This window comes from Indicator indicator, chromosome 21 (genome assembly GCF_027791375.1).
Source record: "Indicator indicator isolate 239-I01 chromosome 21, UM_Iind_1.1, whole genome shotgun sequence".
NCBI lineage: Eukaryota > Metazoa > Chordata > Aves > Piciformes > Indicatoridae > Indicator > Indicator indicator.
The window spans coordinates 314239-334003 of NC_072030.1; the positions used below are offsets into that span (position 1 = coordinate 314239).

Genomic DNA, 19765 nt, shown 5'->3' on the forward strand with positions numbered 1-19765 from the left:
CAGCACAGGAACTTTCCTTCCTTACCACACCAGTTACTGAGCTGGAGGGCTGGGCTAAAGATGGACATCAGCCCCAGTTTTGCTGACTCTCCTTGGCCAGAAGGGCTGATACCATCCTCAGCAGATGCTAAATGGCAAATAAAGTCTGTTCCACCCCCAGCCCCTAACACCAGTCAAGAACAAGGTCAGGAGGTGAGGTTCCCATACCACAACTGACACAACTCCTTCCTGCCCTGGAACCTCTGTTGGTTGGCATTCTGTAACACATCATCTTGGGACAATGCACAACACAAAGAGCCTAAAAGCTAACAAATAGTTCCAACCTGCCCTGATCTGGGTGTGCACACACAAGATTTGGGGTAACCCTAGCACCAAGAAAAAGGCTGCCTATGCTTCAGAACCCTTTGGGAAGAAGAAGAACCCCTGAGACAGCCAGTAGGACACTGTCCTAAAACCAAAGCAAGCTCTTCAGCCCTTCCCATGTAGAAATGACAGCCTTGCTGTGCCTGGGAGGGGCTGGATGCTGATGTGAGCACCTTGTCCACAGCCCATGCTGGGCATGTGGCCTGCCACAGTGCCCACCAGAGCATTCTGTCTCTGCTTTCCTCTCACGACAATACTAGAGTGGGCTTTCCTGGCCACTGAGTTGAGCTCATCTTCACTAACACAGACAAGCCCTGCACCCAGATTGCTGAGGAAAGAAGAGCTTGAACAGCTCCCACTGCCAGCTACGGAGGATGGATCCATGGCTGTCCCAGGAGGTTATTCCTCAGGGAAGCACTGCCTGCTGCTTCTGGATTGTCTCCATGGCACCCTGAGCTGCACCCACACTGCTCCACCTTCACACTAAACACAGCAAACAAGAGATGGCTGTGGCTGTGAACTGACACAATGCCACTGACACCAATTCCTACCTAGTCTTTACTCACTGGGGCCTCCTACAGTTGCCACTAAGATGTGCCACACAAAACAAAGCCAGCAAATAGCCAAGAGAGCTGGGTGCTCAGATCTCTCCTTCTGATCATTGTCATCCAGCTGGGTAATCAGGTACCAGCTAGCACTGACCAGAATACCTGGGTCAGGCAGTAACTCCAATGTCAAAATGCCCATGGAACAGCGCCTTCCCGAGCAGGCAGCAGGAAGCCATCCCTGAAGGTCCTGGCTGGCAGCCCCCAGCGAGGAGTTCTCCTGCTTTGAGCCACCAGCTGCCCAGGACAAGGACACGAAGAATTTGACCCCAAAGGAGTAAACAAAACCCACTGTAGGTCAATGGAAAATACTATTTACAAAAGTAACCAAAAGTACAAAAGATGAAAAGGCAAAAAGGAAATATAGACACAAATCAGAATCAGCCTGTCCGAGTTCCACACCTGGGCCTACTACAGCTCACGAGGCCTCAAGCAGGCGAAAACCCTCCCACCAATTCATCCCAGGAGGAGCCAAGAAGGCCAAACTGCTCCAACCGTGCCCAGCCAAGGTCTACCAGGCCTCAATGACCAACACTGGGCCCCACTAGACCCACACTAGCAGAGCCCAATAGGCCCAGGGGCAGAGTAGGAAACTGGCATCCGGCAAAGGCTGTGATGCCACTGAAGGTTGTGATGAAAGTGAAGGTTGTGATGAAAGTGAAGCTTGTGATGAGAGTGAAAGCTGTGATGAAAGTGAAGACTGTGAGGCCTGTGAAGGTTGTGATGATGCCTGTGATGGCTGAGATGTCTGTGAAGGCTGTGATGCCAGGGAAGGCTGTGATGCCAGTGAATGTTGTGATGCCAGTGAAGGCTGTGATGCCAGTGAAGGCTGTGATGCCTGTGAAGGTTGTGATGCCAGGGAAGGCTGTGATGCCAGGGAAGGCTGTAATGCCAGGGAAGGCTGCGATACCAGGGAAGGCTGTGATGCCAGGGAAGGTTGTGATGCCTGTGAAGGTTGTGATGCCTGTGAAGGCTGTGATGGCTGTGAAGGTTGAGATGCCTGTGAAGGTTGTGATGCCTGTGAAGGCTGTGATGTCAGTGAAGGTTGTGATGCCTGTGAAGGTTGTGATGCCAGTGAAGGTTTTGATGCCAGTGAAGGCTGTGATGTCAGTGAAGGTTGTGATGCCTGTGAAGGTTGTGATGCCAGTGAAGGCTGTGATGCCTGTGAAGGCTGTGATGCCTGTGAAGGCTGTGATGTCAGTGAAGGTTGTGATGCCTGTGAAGGTTTTGATGCCAGTGAAGGCTGTGATGTCAGTGAAGGTTGTGATGCCTGTGAAGGTTGTGATGCCTGTGAAGGCTGTGATGTCAGTGAAGGTTGTGATGCCTGTGAAGGTTTTGATGCCAGTGAAGGCTGTGATGTCAGTGAAGGTTGTGATGCCTGTGAAGGTTGTGATGCCAGTGAAGGCTGTGATGCCTGTGAAGGTTGTGATGCCTGTGAAGGTTGTGATGCCGGAGAAGGCTGTGATGGCTGTGATAACAGTGAAGGTTGTGTGGACAGTGAAGGTTGTGATGATATTGAAGGTTGAGATGAAAGTGATGGTTCTGATGAAAGTGAAGGTTGTGATGCCAGTGAAGACTGTGATGAAAGTGAAGGATGTGATGAAAGTGAAGGTTGTGATGCCAGTGAAGACTGTGATGAAAGTGAAGGTTGTGATGCCTCTGAAGGCTGTGATGCCTGTAAAGGCTGTGATGCCAGTGAAGGTTGTGATGCCAGTGAAGGTTGTGATGCCAGTAAAGGCTGTGATGCCAGTGAAGACTGTGATGCCAGTGAAGATTTTGATGCCAGTGAAGGCTGTGATGCCAGTGAAGCTTGTGATGACTGTGAAGGTTGTGATGCCAGTGACGGCTGTGATGCCAGTGAAGGCTGTGATGCTAGTGAAGTGTTTGATGTCAGTGAAGGCTGTGATGCCACTGAAGATTGTGATGCCTGTGGTGGCTGTGATGCCAGTGAAGGTTGTCATGCCAGTGAAGGTTGTGATGCCTGTGAAGATTGTGATGCCTGTGAAGGCTGTGATGCCTGTGAAGATTGTGATGCCTGTGAAGGCTGTGATGCATTTGAAGGCTGTGATGCCTGAGAAGGTTGTGGTGCCTGTGAAGGTACTGATGCCAGTGAAGGTTCTGATCCCTGTGATGGCTGTGATGCCACAGAAGGATGTGATGCCAGTGAAGGTTGTGATGAAAGTGAGGGTTGTGATCCCTTGTGATAGCTGTGATGCCAGTGAAGGCTGTGATGAAAGTGATGGCTGTGATGAAAGTGAAGGTTGTCATGCCATTGAAGGTTGTGATGCCTGTGATGGCAGTGATGCCAGTGAAAGTTGTGATGCCTGTGAAAGCTGAGATGGCAGTGAAAGCAGTCATGCCTGTGAAGGTTGTGATGCCTGTTATGGCTGTGATGCCAGTGAAGGCTGTGATGCCAGAGAAGGTTGTGATGCCAGTGAAGGATGAGATGCCAGTGACGGCTGTGATGCCAGTGATGGCTGTGATGCCAGTGAGGTTTTGATGCCTGTGAAGGCTCTGATACCAGTGAAGGTTGTGATACCTGTAATGGCTGCGATGCCAGTGAAGGTTGTAATGAAAGTGAAGGTTGTGATGCCTTTTATGGCTGTGATACCAGTGAAGGCTGTGATGCCAGTGAAGGTTGTGATGCCTGTGAAGGTTTTGATGCCAGTGAAGGTTCTGATGCGAGGGAAGGATGTGATGCCTGTGAGCGTTGTGATGCCAATGAAGGCTGTGATGCCAGTGAAGGCTATGATGCCTGTGAAGGCTGTGAAGCTAGTAACGGATGTGATGCCTGTGAAGGTTGTGATGCCTGTGAAGGCTCTGATGCCTGTGAAGGATGTGATGCCAGTGACGGTTGTGATGAAAGTGATGGCTGTGACGCCACTGAAGGCTGTGATGCCAGTGAAGGTTGTGAGGCCTGTGATAGCTGTGAAGGCTGTGATGCCAGTGAAGGTTGTGATGCCTGTGAAGGTTTTGATGCCCGTGAAGGCTGTGATGCCACTGAAGGCTGTGATGCCACAGAAGGTTGTAATACCTGTGAAGGCTGTGATACAAGTGATGGCTGTGATAAAAGTGAAGGTTGTCATGCCAGTGAAAGCTGTGATGCCAGTGAAGGCTCTCATGCCAGTGAAGGTTGTGATGCCTGTGATGGCTGTGAGGAACATGAAGGCTGTGATGCCAGTGAAGGTCGTGATGCCACTGAAGGTTGTAATGCCTGTGAAGGCTGTGATACCAGGGAAGGCTGTGATGCCACTGAAGGTTGTGATGCCTGTGAAGGTTGTGATGCCAGTGAAGGCTGTGATGTCAGTGAAGGTTGTGATGCCTGTGAAGGTTGTGATGCCAGTGAAGGCTGTGATGCCAGTGAAGGCTATGATGCCTGTGAAGGTTGTGATGCCGGTGAAGGCTGTGATGGCTGTGATGCCAGTGAAGGTTGTGGATGCCTGAGAAGGTTGTGATGCCAGTGAAGGCTCTGATGAAAGTGCAGGGTTTGAAACCAGTGAAGGCTGTGATGCCAGTGAAGGCTGTGATGCCAGTGAAGGTTGTGATGCCAGTGAAGGCTGTGATGCCAGTGCAGGTTGTAATGCTTTTGAAGGCTGAGATGCCTGTGAAGGTTCTGATGCCGGTGAAGGCTGTGATATCTGTGATGGCTGTGATGCCAGTGAAGGCTGTGATGACTGTGAAGGTTGTGATGACTGTGAAGGCTGTGATGCCTGTGAAGGCTGTGATGCCAGTGAAAGTCTGTGATGGCTGTGATGAAAATGAAAGTTGTGATGAAAGTAAAGGTTGTGATGAAAGTGAAGCTTGTGAGGAAAGTGAAGGTTGTGATGCCAGTTAAGGTTGTGATGAAAGTGAAGGTTGTGATGCCACTGAAGGCTGTGATGCCAGTGAAGGTTGTGATGAAAGTGAAGGTTGTGTTGCCTGTGATGGCTGTGATGCCAGTGAAGGCTGTGATGAAAGTGAAGGTCGTGATCCCTCTGTTAGCTGTGATGCCAGTGAAGGTTGTGATGCCAATGAAAGCTGTGATGGCAATGAAGGCTGAGTTGCCTGTGAAGATTGTGATGCCAGTGAAGGCTGTGATGCCAGTGAAGGTTGTGATGATAGTGAAGGTTGTGATGCCACTGAAGGCTGTGATGCCAGTGAAGGTTGTGATGCCTGTGTGGGTTTTGATGCCAGTGAAGGCTGTGATGCCAGTGAAGGTTGTGACGAAAGTGAAGGTTGTGATGCCTATGAAGGCTGTGATGGCAGTGAAGGTTGTGATGCCTGTGAGGGTTGTGATTCCTGTGAAGGCTGTGATGCCAGTGAAGGCTGTGATGTCAGTGAAGGTTGTGATGAAAGCGAAGGTTGTGATCCCTCTGTTAGCTGTGATGCCAGTGAAGGTTGTGATGCCAATGAAAGCTGTGATGCTAGTGAAGGTTGTGATGGCAGTGAAGGCTGAGTTGCCTGTGAAGATTGTGATGCCAGTGAAGGCTGTGATGCCAGTGAAGGTTTTGATGAAAGTGAAGGTTGTGATGCCTGTGAAGGCTATGATGCCAGTGAAGGTTGTGATGCCTGTGAAGGTTTTGATGCGTGTTAAGGATGTGATGCCAGTGAAGGTTGTGATTAAAATTAACGTTGTGATGCCTGTGATGAAAGTGAAGGTTGTGATGAAAGTGAAGGTTGTGATGCCTGTGATGGCTCTGATGCCAGTGAAGGCTGTGATATCAGTGAAGGCTGTGATGAAAGTGAAGGTTATGATGCCTGTTATGGCTGTGATCCCTGTGAAGGTTGTGATGCCTATGAAGGTTCTGATGCCAGTGAAGATTGTGATGCCAGTGAAAGTTGTGATGGCAGCGAAAGCTGTGATGCCAGTGAAGGTTGTCATTCCACTGAAGGTTGTGATGCCTGTTATGGCTGAGATGCCAGTGAAGGCTGTGATGTCAGTGATGGCTGTGATGCCAGTGAGGTTTTGATGCCTGGTTTTGGCCTGGTTGGGGGGGAGGGTTTGGAAGGTGATGGCCTAGTGAGGTTTTGAAGAAGCCCAGGCTGGAGCTGAAGCTGAATATGAACTGCTGTGTGTTTTGTATGTTTCTGTCCTGCTGGATGAGGTGTGAATAGTGCTCCCATTTACATTTCCATCCTTTCCAAGCCTCTGTGCAGCGTTTTTCTTTGACTCCTCTGGGGAGGGGTAGAGAGCATCTGTCTGATCCCTACAACAGCACTGCTCAGAAGGGACAAACCCTGTCAGATGACAAGGTGCTGGCCAGCAGCAGCCTCAGCAGCTCTCTGAATGGTTCCCATTGCTACCACTCAGCTTTGAATTCATGAAACTCCTACAGAGGCTACAACTGTGTCACTTGCAACAGTTAAAAGCCAGAAAAGGAACTAAGTTACAGCTGAGCAAAGCCATTCAAAGGGAACCCTGCTCTCCCCCTGCACACTATGGGCTTCCTGGGCCAACAATGGACACCTGCTTTAAACAGCCAGGCAAACTTTGTGCTTGCACTCCCAGTCCTGTCCTGTCTTATCTCTGCTCCATGGGGGCCACTGGCACCAGAGCTTACCAAGAACAAAGGAGGTGGCACCTCCAAGGGAGTCAAGGCAGAAGCGGCCCAGGAACAGCATTGCTGAGCATCACTCCATTAAAACCCTTCAGGTACCACACAGCATTGTGTAATCCTGAGGGCCCACAGCAAAGCCCCTGTGGGAAGCTCAGCAGGCCTGTGTGACACCCAAGGACACACTGCTGTGAGCATCCTAGTTGGTAGCACACATTTGTATCTTCTTTTGGTTCCCAGGTGGCAGAGACCTAGCTCCCAGGTGTGTTGTCAAGACATACCTGAGGGTAGAAAGTGGCTTTAGTGCTGGATGAGCTACTTGAGGAGGCTCCAGTAACATGGTTTCTGTCATACAAGGGGGCACCACTGCTTCCTCCCATGAGACTCATGGAGCTAATCATGGACTTTCCACAGGAGATGCCTGCAGTAAAGACAGAGAAGGAACCAAGGTTAGGTGAACCACAATTTGATCTACCTATGCAAACCACAAAAAACTGCACAGGCTGGCACAGCTGCTGTCACTATGTGTGCTCTGACAAACCTGCAGCATGGCAAGTAACACCCTGCTCTGTGAACAGCTCTCTGCAGCACTCAGCTCCTCACAGCCTGCTCACACTCTGCTGAGCATGGAATCTCCAGAACACCCAACCCAAATCTTTCACTCCACTTGGTAACCAATTACACTCAGTGCAGCTCAGGTTTTTGCAACAACAAAGCATTACACAGTGCCCAAGCAAAATAAGCCAGAAGCCTCTAAAGTCTTCATCTCTACCCAAAGAAATTAAATTGCAAGTACATGAGGAGCAGCTGAGGGACCTGGGGGTGTTCAGTCTGGAGAAGAGGACCCTGAGGGGAGACCTCATTGCTATCTGCAGCTCCCTGAGAGGAGGCTGCAGTCAGCTGGGGGTTGGGCTCTGCTCCCTAGTCTCAGGTGATACAAGGAGAAGAACTGGCCTGAAATTGTGCCTGGGGAGGATTAGGTTGGAGAGGAGGAAAAATTTCTTTGGTGCAAGAGTGGTCAGGGATTGGCAGAGGCTGCCCAGGGAGGTGGTGGAGTCCCCATGCTTGGAGGTGTTCCAGAAAGCTGTGGCCATGGCACCTGGGTTTGATGGCCATGGTGGGGTTGGGCTGATATTGGACTGGATGTTCCCAGAGGCCTTTTCCAACACAAACACTTCTGCGTTTCCACATGAACAGCAGCCAACATTAACTACTGGCATTGAAAAAAAACATTTTGAATAAAAATCATTGCTTAAACTGAAAATCAGCAGAGGCAAAAGGAAGGGAACTGGAGTGACAGGGAAGCCTTCTCTCCACCATTCACCCAACTCAGACACCACTTCTGCAGCTCCTCCCTGGCAGGATGTGGTGCTGATGGAAGAGTTTAGCTTCAGAAGCTTGCAGGAATCTTTCAGGTGCAGGAAATGTTTATTAGAGGCAGAGTGACTCTAGTTGTGATCACCATTCCTGACAGCTCTGTTGGAAGTCAGCCTGGAGCAGGCTGCCCAGAGAGGTTGTGGAGTCTCCTGCTCTGGAGGCTTTCCAAATCCACCTCCAGGTTTGTGTTCCTGTGTGCCCTACCCTAGGTGACCCTGCTCTGGCAGGGGGGTTGAGCTGGATGATCTCTGGGGGTCCCTTCCAACCTCTATGACTTTAACCATCCTGAACAGATGACAAAAACATGTCAAGATCATTGATGGACAGCACAGACACAGGGACATCTGAGCATAAGACAGAAGAAGAACTGGAGGGAGCTCTCAGCAGGAGGTTGAGGGCTGCCTGGCAGAGGCACTGCAGTGCTGCAGAGGGTCCCTGCTCTGCTGTGTGCTCTGCAGGCCCTGTGCATCCCCAGCTCTGTCACACTCACCACAGGGATCTGCTTAGAGGGGATGTTTCCACTGTTGATTCTCTACCCAAACAAGAGACACCTCTGTTTGATGCAGAGTGGCAGCTGAAAAGCTGAGGAGATGCCTCCTGCAATGCCTCAGCTTTTGCCTGTCTGATCCAAAAGGCAGATTTACAGCAATCCCCTTGAACACAGCACCAACATCTCACTGCAGGCTGCACCTCCAGCACTCATGTCACTGCCAGGGAAACGCTGCACTGGCATTGATGAGCTGCAAGGCCCTTCCCATGCTTACCAGTGAAAGTGCCATGCTGAGAGCTTCCTGGAGCAATGAAATTGAGGGGGACGTGCGGGGTGCCACTGACATAGTCGTGCGGGAAGGGGCTGTTGGGGCCGGCGTAGCGCTGGCACACCACACGCTGGCACACGAAGTACATCCCCCCCATGACAAACAGCGACAGGATGATGCCAATCACAGGACCAATGGCACTGCTGTGGGGCTGGGACACATCTGAGGCTGGCTTGGTCTTTTCTGGAAAGAGAGAAGAAAAACAAAGGAAAGGAGGTGATTAAGGTGGGGCAGTGTGTGGGGAGGTCCTGCAGCTGGGGGCAGATCTCAGCCCTTCACAAAGGGCTCTGCAAGGATCTGCTGCAAACTCAGCACCTCCAGATACACAGCCTCTGATTCCAGGCACCAGGCTCTGTGCCTCCCCTCCCCCTCCAGCCACACCAGGCAGTGTCAGCAAGGGACTTTCCTCTCTTAGCAGTTCACCTCTAACAGCATCACTTGAGACAAACTCTTATGAGGAGCAGCTGAGGGACCTGGGGGTGTTCAGCCTGGAGAAGAGGAAGCAGGTCTCTACGGCTCCCTGAAAGGAGGCTGCAGTCAGGTGGGGGTTGGGGACAGAAGGAGAGGAAATGACCTGAAATTGTGCCAGGGCAAGGGTAGGTTGAAGAGGAGGAGAAATTTCTTTGCTGCAAGAGTGGTCAGGGATTGGCAGAGGCTGCCCAGGGAGGTGGTGGAGTCCTCATGCCTGGAGGTGTTCCAGAAACCTGTGGCCATGGCACCCAGGGCCATGGTTTGGTGGACACAGTGGTGCTGGGTTGATGGTTGAACTGGATGCTCTTAGAGGACTTTTGCAACCCAAACAACTCTGTGAGGCTACAAAAGAAGATGCCTGTGCAGGTGTGGGGCTGTGGGCAGGGATGCAGGCCAGCAGGCAGGGGAAGCAAGGGCAGCTCACCACACAGCAGCTCGTCGGAGCCGTCGATGCAGTCGGGGAAGGAGTCACACTGCTGCTTCAGGAGGATGCACTGCCCGCTGGCACAGCGGAACTGGTTGGGGAGGCAGATGGCTGCAGAGAGATACAGGTGAGTGAGCTGCCAGGGAACACCTGAGCACCCTCAGAAACCCACAGCACGTGACACCTGAAACCACAAAGCATTCTGTGTCCTGGGCAGTCAGATTTGTAGAGCAGGTTGGGTTGGAAGGGACCTTGAAGATTATCCAATTCCAACCTCCTGCCATGGGCAGGGACACCTCCAACCAGCCCAGGTTGCTCAAGGCCTCATCCAACCTGGTCATCCACCACCCTCTCTTGCCCTCTGTATCTGCTTAGGTAGGCACCAGCACAGCTGCTTTGCTGCTGTGTCCACACTTCTCTGACTCTTCCTTCTTGCTGTTCCCCATCCTACTCAGCAGGGCTACAATGAAGCCCTGGTCCATTGCCAGCTGAGTCCTGCTCCAGCTCTACCTGGATACCAGACACAGAAGCTGACAGTTTTCCCATCAATGAAAGCCATATTCCAATGCTCCTGTCCATGCTTCTCTCCTGGACTCAGATCCTAAAGCTGACTACACAAAGAGCAACTGAGCAGCAAGAGCTCCTTGGACATCGTTCCTCAGAACCCCCCCAGAACTGCCAGCATCACCTTGCTGGAGGTGACCTCCCACACCAGGCACCTCAGCCCCTCCTGCTGTGAGCCAGCCGAAAGCCAGCTCTGCACAGTGCTGGCCCTGCCCAGCTCAGGCCCTGCTCTCTGAGGCACTTTCTGCAGCTCAGGGCAGCTTGGCACAGCCAGGAGCTGCTCCTAACAGGGAGAAGCTGCTGGGGACAGCTCCTGCCAAGGGCTGGGCTGCGGAAAGCCTCTGCCTGAGACTTGCTCCTGGGCACACCAAGGGCACTGCCACAGCTTGTGCCACACCTTGGGGGGCAGGAAGGCAGAGGTGGCAGCTGTGGGGAGGAGCAGACAGGACAGGGGACCCTCAAGTGCCCCCCAAGGGATTGCAGCCCATGGAAGGCATCTTCAGGAGCAAGCTGAGGGATCCCCAGGATCAAGCCTCTTCTTCCCTGGCCAGTGTCCCAGCAGGACTCTATACCTTCTGCCATCCAGCCAGATCCCTCTGCTCCTGAATCCAGTTCCAGAATCCTGCTCCTGAGACCAGTCTGGGACTTGCCCAGAGCCTGCCCCCGGCAGCAGTGGTGCCAGTGGTGCCCTCACTGCCATCAGGGCTTGAGTTCCATGTTGGTTTGTGTCTCTGTCTCTATTTTGTTGGATTGTTCTCATTCCCACCCCAGCTGGTTCAGTTTTTCCTGGCTCACCAGGCTCTCTCTCTTCTTCCCTTCGGGAGGCAGAGGGGCTCCTGGAGAGCCTCTAGCACTCAGATGGTGGCTGGCCCAGCCCTGACCCTTGGCAGAGCCACAGGATGAAGTCCTTCTCCCTGTGGCACCTTGAGTGACCACTGTAAGGTGAGGTGGACACCAAGGGAACAGTGCAAGCCCAGAATGATGATGCAGGAAGAAAGCAGTGGTAAGCTCTGCTGATTTCTTTCCTGTGTTCATCCTGAACATGGATTAAAGATTACAGAATCACAGACTCACAGAGTGTCAGCTGGGAAGGGACCCCAAGACTCAGCTCCAATCTGTCTGGGTGATGGTGCAGTTGCCAGGAGCTGGCCAGGCACCCTGCCAGGCTCTCCACACTGCTCACTGCAGGGGATCCACTGCTGCCCTTGGGAGACGATTCCAGTGTCCAGCTGTGCTCATGGGAAACATTTCCTTCTGCAGCCCAATGGGAATGTCCCTAGCAGTAACTTGTCCCCACCAGCCCTTGTCTGCCCCATGGAATCCTTGTCACAAGGGAGTCTCCATCCTCCTCTAGCCACCCTTTGAGTCCTGCTCCATGGTGCTAAGGTCCGCCCTGACCATCTGCTCTGAGAAGGTGATGGGAGCAGAGGATGTGCCCAGCCAGCTGCTCCAGAGAAGAGCAATGCACTGGCCCAGATGTGAAACTCTCCCCAGCCTACCCCAAATCCATAGTTACATGGTCAGCAACTTTTGTAGCTGCAGAGAAGTTTAATGTGAGCGAGAGAAGAAGAAAGGGAAAAAGCAAAGCAGAATCAGGAGTGGCTTAGCTAAGTTCAATTTGATGGTTGGACTTGATGACCTTAGGGAACACCTCTGTGACTGTGTGACCCTGCTGGCTTAAGGCTGCTTCTCCCTCTGCGAAATAAGAGCCTGCCCCAAGCAGGGCCAGGGTCAGGTGCTCAGTGGGAGCCCTGTGTGCAGCTCTTACCGTGGCAGTCGGCCTCGTCCGACTTGTCCTGGCAGTCGATCTCTCCGTTGCAGCGCAGGTGAGCCTCGATGCACTGCCCCTTCTCACACTGGAACTGCGCGGCCGAGCAGAGCGGGCAGCTGGCCTCGTCGCTCTGGTCGTCGCACTCGGGGAAGCCGTCGCAGCGCCACGCCATGGGGATGCAGTCGATCTCACCAGTGGCACAGGTGAACTGGTCTGGGGAGCAGGTGGGAGGCTCTGCAGGAGAAGCAAACACATCCCACCTGAGCCTCACTTTCATCCCTGCATTTCACTGCTGGGGTTTAAACCCTTGCACCAGACTCGGACTCCCATGAGCTTTGGCAAGAACAACACGTCTATGCCTGAAGTGACGCTGTGCCCAGGAGGCAGCCATGTCCCAGGCTGCATCAGAACTGTGACCTGCAGCACAGGGAGGGGATTCTGCCCCTCTGCTCTGCTCAGACACTACCGGCAGCACTGCCTCCACTTCTGGGGCTCCCAGCACAAGAAGGACACAGAGCTGCTGGAGAGAGTCCAGAGGAGACCATGATCAGAGGCTGCAGCACCTCCCCTGTGGGGACAGGCTGGGAGAGTTGGGGCTGTTCAGCCTGGAGAAGAGAAGGCTCCAGGCAGAACTTAGAGAAGCCTTCCAGTACATGAAGGGGCTCCAGGAGAGCTGGGGAAGGACTCTGGACAAGGGCTGGGAGTGCCAGGACAAGGGACAATGGCTTTGAGCTGGGAGAGAGGAGATTGAGAATGGAGATGAGGAAGAAATTGTTGAGACGGAGGGTGGGGAGAGACTGGCACAGGTTGCCCAGGGAGGCTGTGGCTGCCTCCTGCCTGGAGGTGTTGAAGGTCAGGCTGGATGAGGCCTTGGACAGTACACACAGTGCTGATGAACAGAACTCACCTCCACAAGTCAGGAGATTCTGCAGGAGCACCAGGTGCTCAGGGCAGGAACACCTCGGGGTCCCATCCCCTTTGGCAATGCAGATGTGTGAGCAACCACCATTGTCACGGGAGCAGGGGTGCACAGCTGGAGGAACAGAGAGGAGTTATCAGCACAAAAGAAAACACAACTGCTCCTGGCTGGGGCAAAGTCACAAAGCAATTCACAAACTGTCTGAGCAGCCAAGATGTCCTGCAGAACAGTAGGGAGAGACATGCAGGAGGCTTCAGTTTAGTGCTCCAAACCTGGTTGGCTGCTTCCTACACCTCTCCCAGCCACAGTGATACAGAGATCTTTAAAGGATTCCTGCAGTGAGTGTGGGAGTTCATGTGAAGAGGAATGAGGAGGCAGATGTGAGAAGGTGACACTTGGAGTACACTTGGACAGCTCACCTGCATTTCCAGGGTACAGGGGCATTAAGAATCAACATCTGTCACTGCAGAATGGCAGCCCCCAACCCCTCAGGAGTCCTTCTTTCAGCTTAAAGAGCTCTTAGTGTCCATCCACTCCACTTCCCTGCTACTTCCAAAGCTGCATGGCAGCAGACACCAATTTTTATTAGACAGGAAGCTCCAGAGTTGTGTTTTCCAATTTGCTGGCCAGAAGCACAGGGTCCCTGAGAGCTCTAATGAACATGAGGTGGATAAGAAGCAAGCAGAGAGCTGCAAGATCTCTGTCTGAGGATCCCAGGCCAACAGTCAGAAGAGAGCAGTGTGCTGCCTACTGATGTGAGCTGAGCATCTGCTGGAGTGATCTATGGAGCTTCAGCCCCTGAGATCTGGGCTGCAGCAAACAGGCATTCCTCAGGAGGGCCAAGGACTTCCATGGACACCAAAATGACTGTGCCAGAGCTGTGCCCACCTGCCCAGGCTGCTCTGAAGTCTGCTTTCACCTTTAACTAATTCATCAACCCATGGACAGCATCGTGCCCCTGTATGGCATTCTGGGCTGCACACAGGAGCATGGCCAGCAGGACTAGGGAGGGTCTCCTGCCCCTCTGCTCAGCCCTGGTGAGACCACAGCTGGAGCAGTGGGGCCAGTTCTGGGCTCCCTAGGTCAAGATCCAGGGAACTGCTGGAGAGACTCCAGCAGAGGCAATGAAGATGCTGAAGGGCCTGAAACATTGTGTGAGGAGGGAAGGCTGAGACCTGGGGCTGTTGAGCCTGGAGAGGAGAAGGCTGAGAGGGGATCTGAGCAATGTCTGTAAATATCTGAGGAGTGGGGATCAGGAAGGGGCCAGGCTCTGTTCAGTGGTGTGCTGAGACAGGACAAGAGGCAATGGACACAAACTGGAACCCAGAAGGTTCCACCTCGGCATCAGGAGAAACTTCTTTGGTGTAAGGTTGTTGGAGGCCTGGAGCAGGCTGCCCAGAGAGGTTGTGGAGTCTCCTTCTCTGGAGACTTTCCAACCCCACCTGGCTGTGTTCCTGTGTGCCCTGCCCTAGGTGCCCTGCTCTGGCAGGGGGTTGGACTGCATGATCTCTGGAGGTCCCTTCCAACCCCTCCCATTGTATGATGCTATGACTAATCTAACACAGTGATGGAGACACTCCTGTCTGAGGCATGGGTTGCTACCAGAAAAAATATAGGCAGGTGTACTTCACAGAATCACAGAATCTTAGGGGTAGAAGGGACCCCTGGAGATCATCCAGTCCAACCCCCTGGCCAGAGCAGGGTCACTTGCCTGGACATGAGTGCCCCTGCACATCTGCATATGTATTTTTGCTCCCCTGTTGTAACAGAAGTCTCCTCTTCAGGTCAGCTTTCAGCTGCACAAGCTGGTTCCTCTCAGTGTGACTTAGAAGAAATGGCATTTTTGGCCAGAAAAAAATGCAGATTTTCATGAAACCACCTGGGCTGTTAATAATCTCTTTTGTAACAGTGCTGAGAAAACTTCTTTCTTCATCATTAAACTAGGAGAAATGGCACAGAGGAAGAAAAACCAGACACTGTGAAAGGAGAAAGGCACACAGCATCTGCTCCAGCTTCAGCACTGACCCTGCACAGGCTGGGTTGGAAACACTGCCAGCTGCTACAGAAGCTCTGCTGAGTGGCAGAGGTGCTGCCAGGTGGGAGCCTTCCTTCTGAAACCCAAAGCACCCCACACAAACATTGCCTTCAGCCCAGACAACAGGCAACAAACCTTCCACAGGTCACTCTCAGCAGCCTCTCTGCTTCCACACTTTGTTTGTGCTTTAATGTTCTCTTTTACAGTGCTGTGGAGCAGGGCAAGCTGGAGGCTGTCACTTGGACAAGTGACTGCTTTAGGACTGCAGGAACTCAGAGAGAGGTGGTGGGGTCACCATTCCTGGAGGTGTTCAAGAAACCGGGGGACATGGCACCTGGCGACATGGTTCAGTGGCCAAGCTGGTCTTAGGTTGATGGTGGGACTTGGTTTTCAAGGCCTTTTCCATCAAAAACAGTTCTGGCTCCATGACTCCAGACAATGAAGGTCTTGCATGTGTAACTCCTTTCAGAAGGGAGCAACTAAACCAGCTCCACCCCTGCAGGAGCTTCCTGCCTGTTCTCCCTCCCTCACTGAAGGCTGTGACATCATCTGAGCCAAAGTAGAGGAGAAAAGGCAAGCACAAGGCTCTTCTTTCTTGTTCAAGGTTTTCCCAGGTCCTATGACTTGGTTTTACTTAAAGCCAAATGAGCTCAGAACTAGGTGAGCCTTTACAGAGCAGTAACTGAGCACCACGAGATAACAAACTCTGGACAGCAATGAGGACCTTGTTTCTCCTCCTCTTCTGCAACACCAACCAGCCCCTTTGAAAGGACTCTGTGTCTTACTTAAAGCCTCCTGAGCAGCATCATTGCAATACTGAGCTGGGTGAGGCCTTGGAGAAGCAGTGACCAAGGGTGAGAGACATCAGCTATGGGAATGGACTCACAGAACTCCTCCATATCAAGCTCCTCCACAGCATGAATGCCTGTCAGGTGAGCAATCCGGCCCTGGATCCTGGTCCTTTTGTAGCCATTGACCTTCTCCACTCTCTCAATCATCTGCTGCTGACGATCAATCCAGTACAAGTGGTTCCCCAGCACCGTCAGTCCCATGGGCTGCAGGATATTGGAGTCCTCCAGGGTCACACGGTTGGCACCTAGAGCAGCACACAACAGCAGGATCACCACCAGCTGACTTTAACTCACTTCTGAGAAGAAAGCACAACCAAACCCAACCATGACAGCAGTCACTTCTAAGCTGGACCCAGAGTTCTTCATTATCAGGATATATTTGTTCATTTGATTTGAGAAATGAGGGATCAACCCAAAACTGTAAGCTGATGCTTCTCCTGCTCTCCTGTTTCATTCTGGAACAAAGACCTTGTGCTACAAACTAGAAAAATCAGCTTTCCTCAGAAAAAGGGATGATTGACTCTGGAGACATAATAAAAATGAGACTTCATTTGGCTATGCAGACCAAGGCTCTGCTTGTCCAGCCTCAGCTCAATGCCACCAGCTGCCATGCCATGAGGGCAAGCAGATGGGACATGAAAGCCACCCCAGGTCAGCAGCCACCAGCAGCCATACTCTGTTGCAGGGCATTGTGTGCAGCCCCTCAAGCCTCTGTCAGCTTTGGGGCCCAGAGGTTCACAGTAAATCTCCCCCAGCAGCAGCAGCTATGCTGGAATCTACAAGCAAGAGAGGACAGCAGATCAGCTTCACTGCAGGTGCTCAGAGCAAACCATTTGTCATGCAAAGCAAGAGGCAAGGACCCCAACCCTGCCACCTGCTATGTCACAGCCACAGCCAGAACACTGCAACAGGTTGCCCAGGGAGGTGGTTGGGGCCCCATCCCTGGAGATATTCAAGGTGAGGCTGGACAGGGCTCTGGCCAAGTGGAAGGTGTCCCTGCTGAGTGCAGGGGGTTGGACTGGATGATTTCTGGAGGTCCCTTCCAGCCCATTCTGTGATTCTGTGGTGAAAGACACAGTCCCAGCTCCAGTGTCAGGAGCTTGTCCCCTCTGTGGCTGCCTGACCTTGAGTCAGTGTTAGGTGCCTGAAGGTGAACTGTCGCTGGGAACAAAGGAGCACTGCTCTCCTGTTTCAGTTCAGTGCCTCACCTCAGCAGAAGGGAAGGATGGGACTGCATGACAGGAGGGCAAGAGGTACCAAACTCCAGGGATCAGCCTTTCCTGGCAGAAGCCCATCTCCAGTACAGCCCAGCTTCTGCTGCCTCACAGCCCTTTACGTCTCTCTGCACCTCCTTTAGGACTCCTTTCTTGATACCCCAATAGCAAGCAAAGGACAAATCCCAAGCCAGGGGGATGCCACCGTTGGGTGGAATCCTCTGTGCTGTGCTGCTTCTCAGAGGAGTCAGCCCACATCACTCCTTCTGCAGCACTGTCAGGAGCTTTTCAAAGCGAGCAGTGCTCCCTAAGGGCTGTTAGGTGCCACTGCTGTGGCCCTGGGACAAGGGCAGTGAGCTGGCATCTCTGCAATGCTCTGCAGCACTGCTGTTCCAGGGGAGCTGCCTCATCTCCACAGATTAGGAGAAAGCCATCCCCCTTCCTTCGTTTTTCAAGCTACCTGGATTTGCTAAGCTGTAAACTCCAGAGAAAAAAGAAACAAAAGGCATGGAGGAGGTGATTTAGGGGTTCCATGACCAGCCCACAGCTACTGAAGGCTGTTCTTGCAGAAGCTGCTTTCAGAACGTTCCAACAACCAAATGCTCTCCGGGTGGCAATCACTGCAGACACATTCACCCCGCTCACATCAAAGGTGGGTGCCCAGCAGCAGCTGCTGCCTCTGCCCACACACAGCTGACACTAGTGCAGAGAGACGTTCCAGGGTCAGCATCAAGGGGAACGATGCCCTGCACCACCCAAAGCTCTGCCTGCTTCCACATACCTGACAGGTCACAGCTCTCAATGCGCTTCAGGTCTGCATCCACCCAGAAGAGCTTCCCCAGCTTGTTGTCCACCACCAGTGCCACAGGGCGGACCAGCCCCGTGGTGAACAGCACCTCCCTCTCGGTGCCGTCCAGGGCTGCTCGCTCGATGCGGGGCGCTCGCTCCTGCATGTTGGTGAAGTACATGTACCTGGGGGGGACACAGCTGCCTCAGCCACGGCCCAGCGTCAGGCACCCACCCACCACACCACTTCTGCCTTGCAAGGAACTGCCGTGGCTTGCTCCCAGCTGTGAAGAGCCAGAGCTGTCTGCTGCACAACCCCAAACACTTGCCCCTCAGTTCCAGAAGGACCTCAGGGAACTGCTTGAGAGAGTCCATCCCAGAGGCACAGAGCTACTGCAGGCAGTGGAACATCTCCTGTGAGGCCAGGCTGAGAGAGCTGGGAAATCACTCTGGTGCACCCTGCCTTCTTTCATCAATCTCAGAAGCTTTTGAGGTTCTCATCATAACTTTAAGAGGCAAACTGCTGCTATCCTAGCAGGAATCCTTGTGTCACTGAGACCCCCTTCTGTTTTCCTGCCAGCTCCTGTTTTACATGGCCCAGCTCTGAGCCAGAGCCCAGCTGGCAGCAGCACAGCACCAGCTCTCCTGGTGCTCCTCTCAACTGGAGGGGCTGTGCCCTTACCCTGTGGACAGGACATGATGCTTCTGCCTTGCTCTGCCCCGCAGGGCAGATCCTCATCAGCCACGTGGCTGTGTGAATATCTCAGTCCTCACCCAGCAAGGAGAGGACAGGAGAGAAAGATGAAAGAGCCCAGGACTGCCAGTGGACACCAGGATGCCTGTGGGCCAGCAATGTGCCCTTGGGGCAAAGAAGGCCAAGGGCATCCTGCGGTGCATCAAGAAGAGTGGGACCAGCAGGTCAAGGGAAGTTCTCCCCCACCTCTACCCTGACCTGGTGAGGCCAAGTCTGGAATATTGTGTCCAGTTTTGTGCTCCCTAGTTCAAGTGGGACAGGGAACGGCTGGAGAGGGTGCAGCAAAGGGCTACAAAGGTGCTGAGGGCACTGGAACAGCTCTCTTGTGAGGAAAGACTGAGAGCCCTGGGGCTGTTTAGTCTGGAGAAGAGCAGCCTGAGGGGGATCTTACCAATGCTGATCAAGGGTGGTGTCAGGAGGATGCAACCAGGCTTTGTTCAGTGGTGCCCAGTGACAGGACAAGGGGTAAGGGGCAAAAACTGGAACATGAGAAGCTCCTTCTAAGCATGAGGAAGAACTTCTTTAATGTAAGGGTGCTGGAGCCCTGGAGCAGGCTGCCCAGAGAGGTGGTGGAGTCTCCTCTGGAGACAATTCAAGCCCTCCCGGATGTGTTCCTGTGGGACCTTCTGTAGCCTACCCTGCCTTGGCAGTGGGGTTGGACTCAATGATCTCCAGAGGTCTCTCCCAACCCTCCCATTCTGTGATTCTGTGACCTTACAAAACTTGACCTTCTAGCCAAGGTTCTGGAATCATTACCCCTCCCAGTCTAACCAAGCCATTCCTGACCATCCTCTCTCCCCCAGGCAAGCAGCCCAGGAGAGGCTGTGGAGGCAGGGTGGGCACTGACCCTCGCTCGGCGTTCACCACGATGGCCCTGGGCCGGTCGTGCTCCCCGCGCAGCACCATGCCCATGGGCTCCCCGCTCAGCCTCTGCACGTTCACAGAGTTGGTGGCCTCGCAGGTCCAGTACAAGGTGTGGCTGTACACATCAATGCTGAGGTCGTGAGGCTGCTTCTCTGGGTTCTGGCTTTGGTTGGGAGTGCTCATGACAGTGAAAGGCTGCAAGACAACACGGGAGGCACAATGCTGGTTACTGATAGGAGAGCACTGCCCACCCAGGGCCCACAGCCACCCAGAAACACCTACAAGAGAACAACAGATAGAAGAAATACAACAAAGCTTTACAAAAAAGGATGGAATTCAAACTGTGGATTAGAGGAGAAACCTGTGGAGAGTAAGATTGTGCAGCACTCCCCAGAAAGCAGTCCTGGGGCCTGCT

The 19765-nt window shown here is 53.0% G+C and overlaps 1 protein-coding gene across 1 annotated transcript in view; it reads right to left on the minus strand.

Moving 5' to 3' along the window:
* The window catches only part of LRP5 (LDL receptor related protein 5), a 137030-nt gene that overhangs the window by 3133 nt on the left and 114132 nt on the right, over positions 1-19765 (minus strand). Inside the window, exons 14-21 of the mRNA XM_054390312.1 lie at positions 19334-19545; positions 17728-17918; positions 15768-15977; positions 12835-12960; positions 11925-12161; positions 9593-9703; positions 8644-8880; positions 6784-6923 (exon numbers count right to left, since the gene is read on the minus strand). Coding sequence (XP_054246287.1) covers positions 6784-6923; positions 8644-8880; positions 9593-9703; positions 11925-12161; positions 12835-12960; positions 15768-15977; positions 17728-17918; positions 19334-19545 — 1464 coding nt within the window. The remainder of the gene's footprint in view (positions 1-6783; positions 6924-8643; positions 8881-9592; positions 9704-11924; positions 12162-12834; positions 12961-15767; positions 15978-17727; positions 17919-19333; positions 19546-19765) is intronic.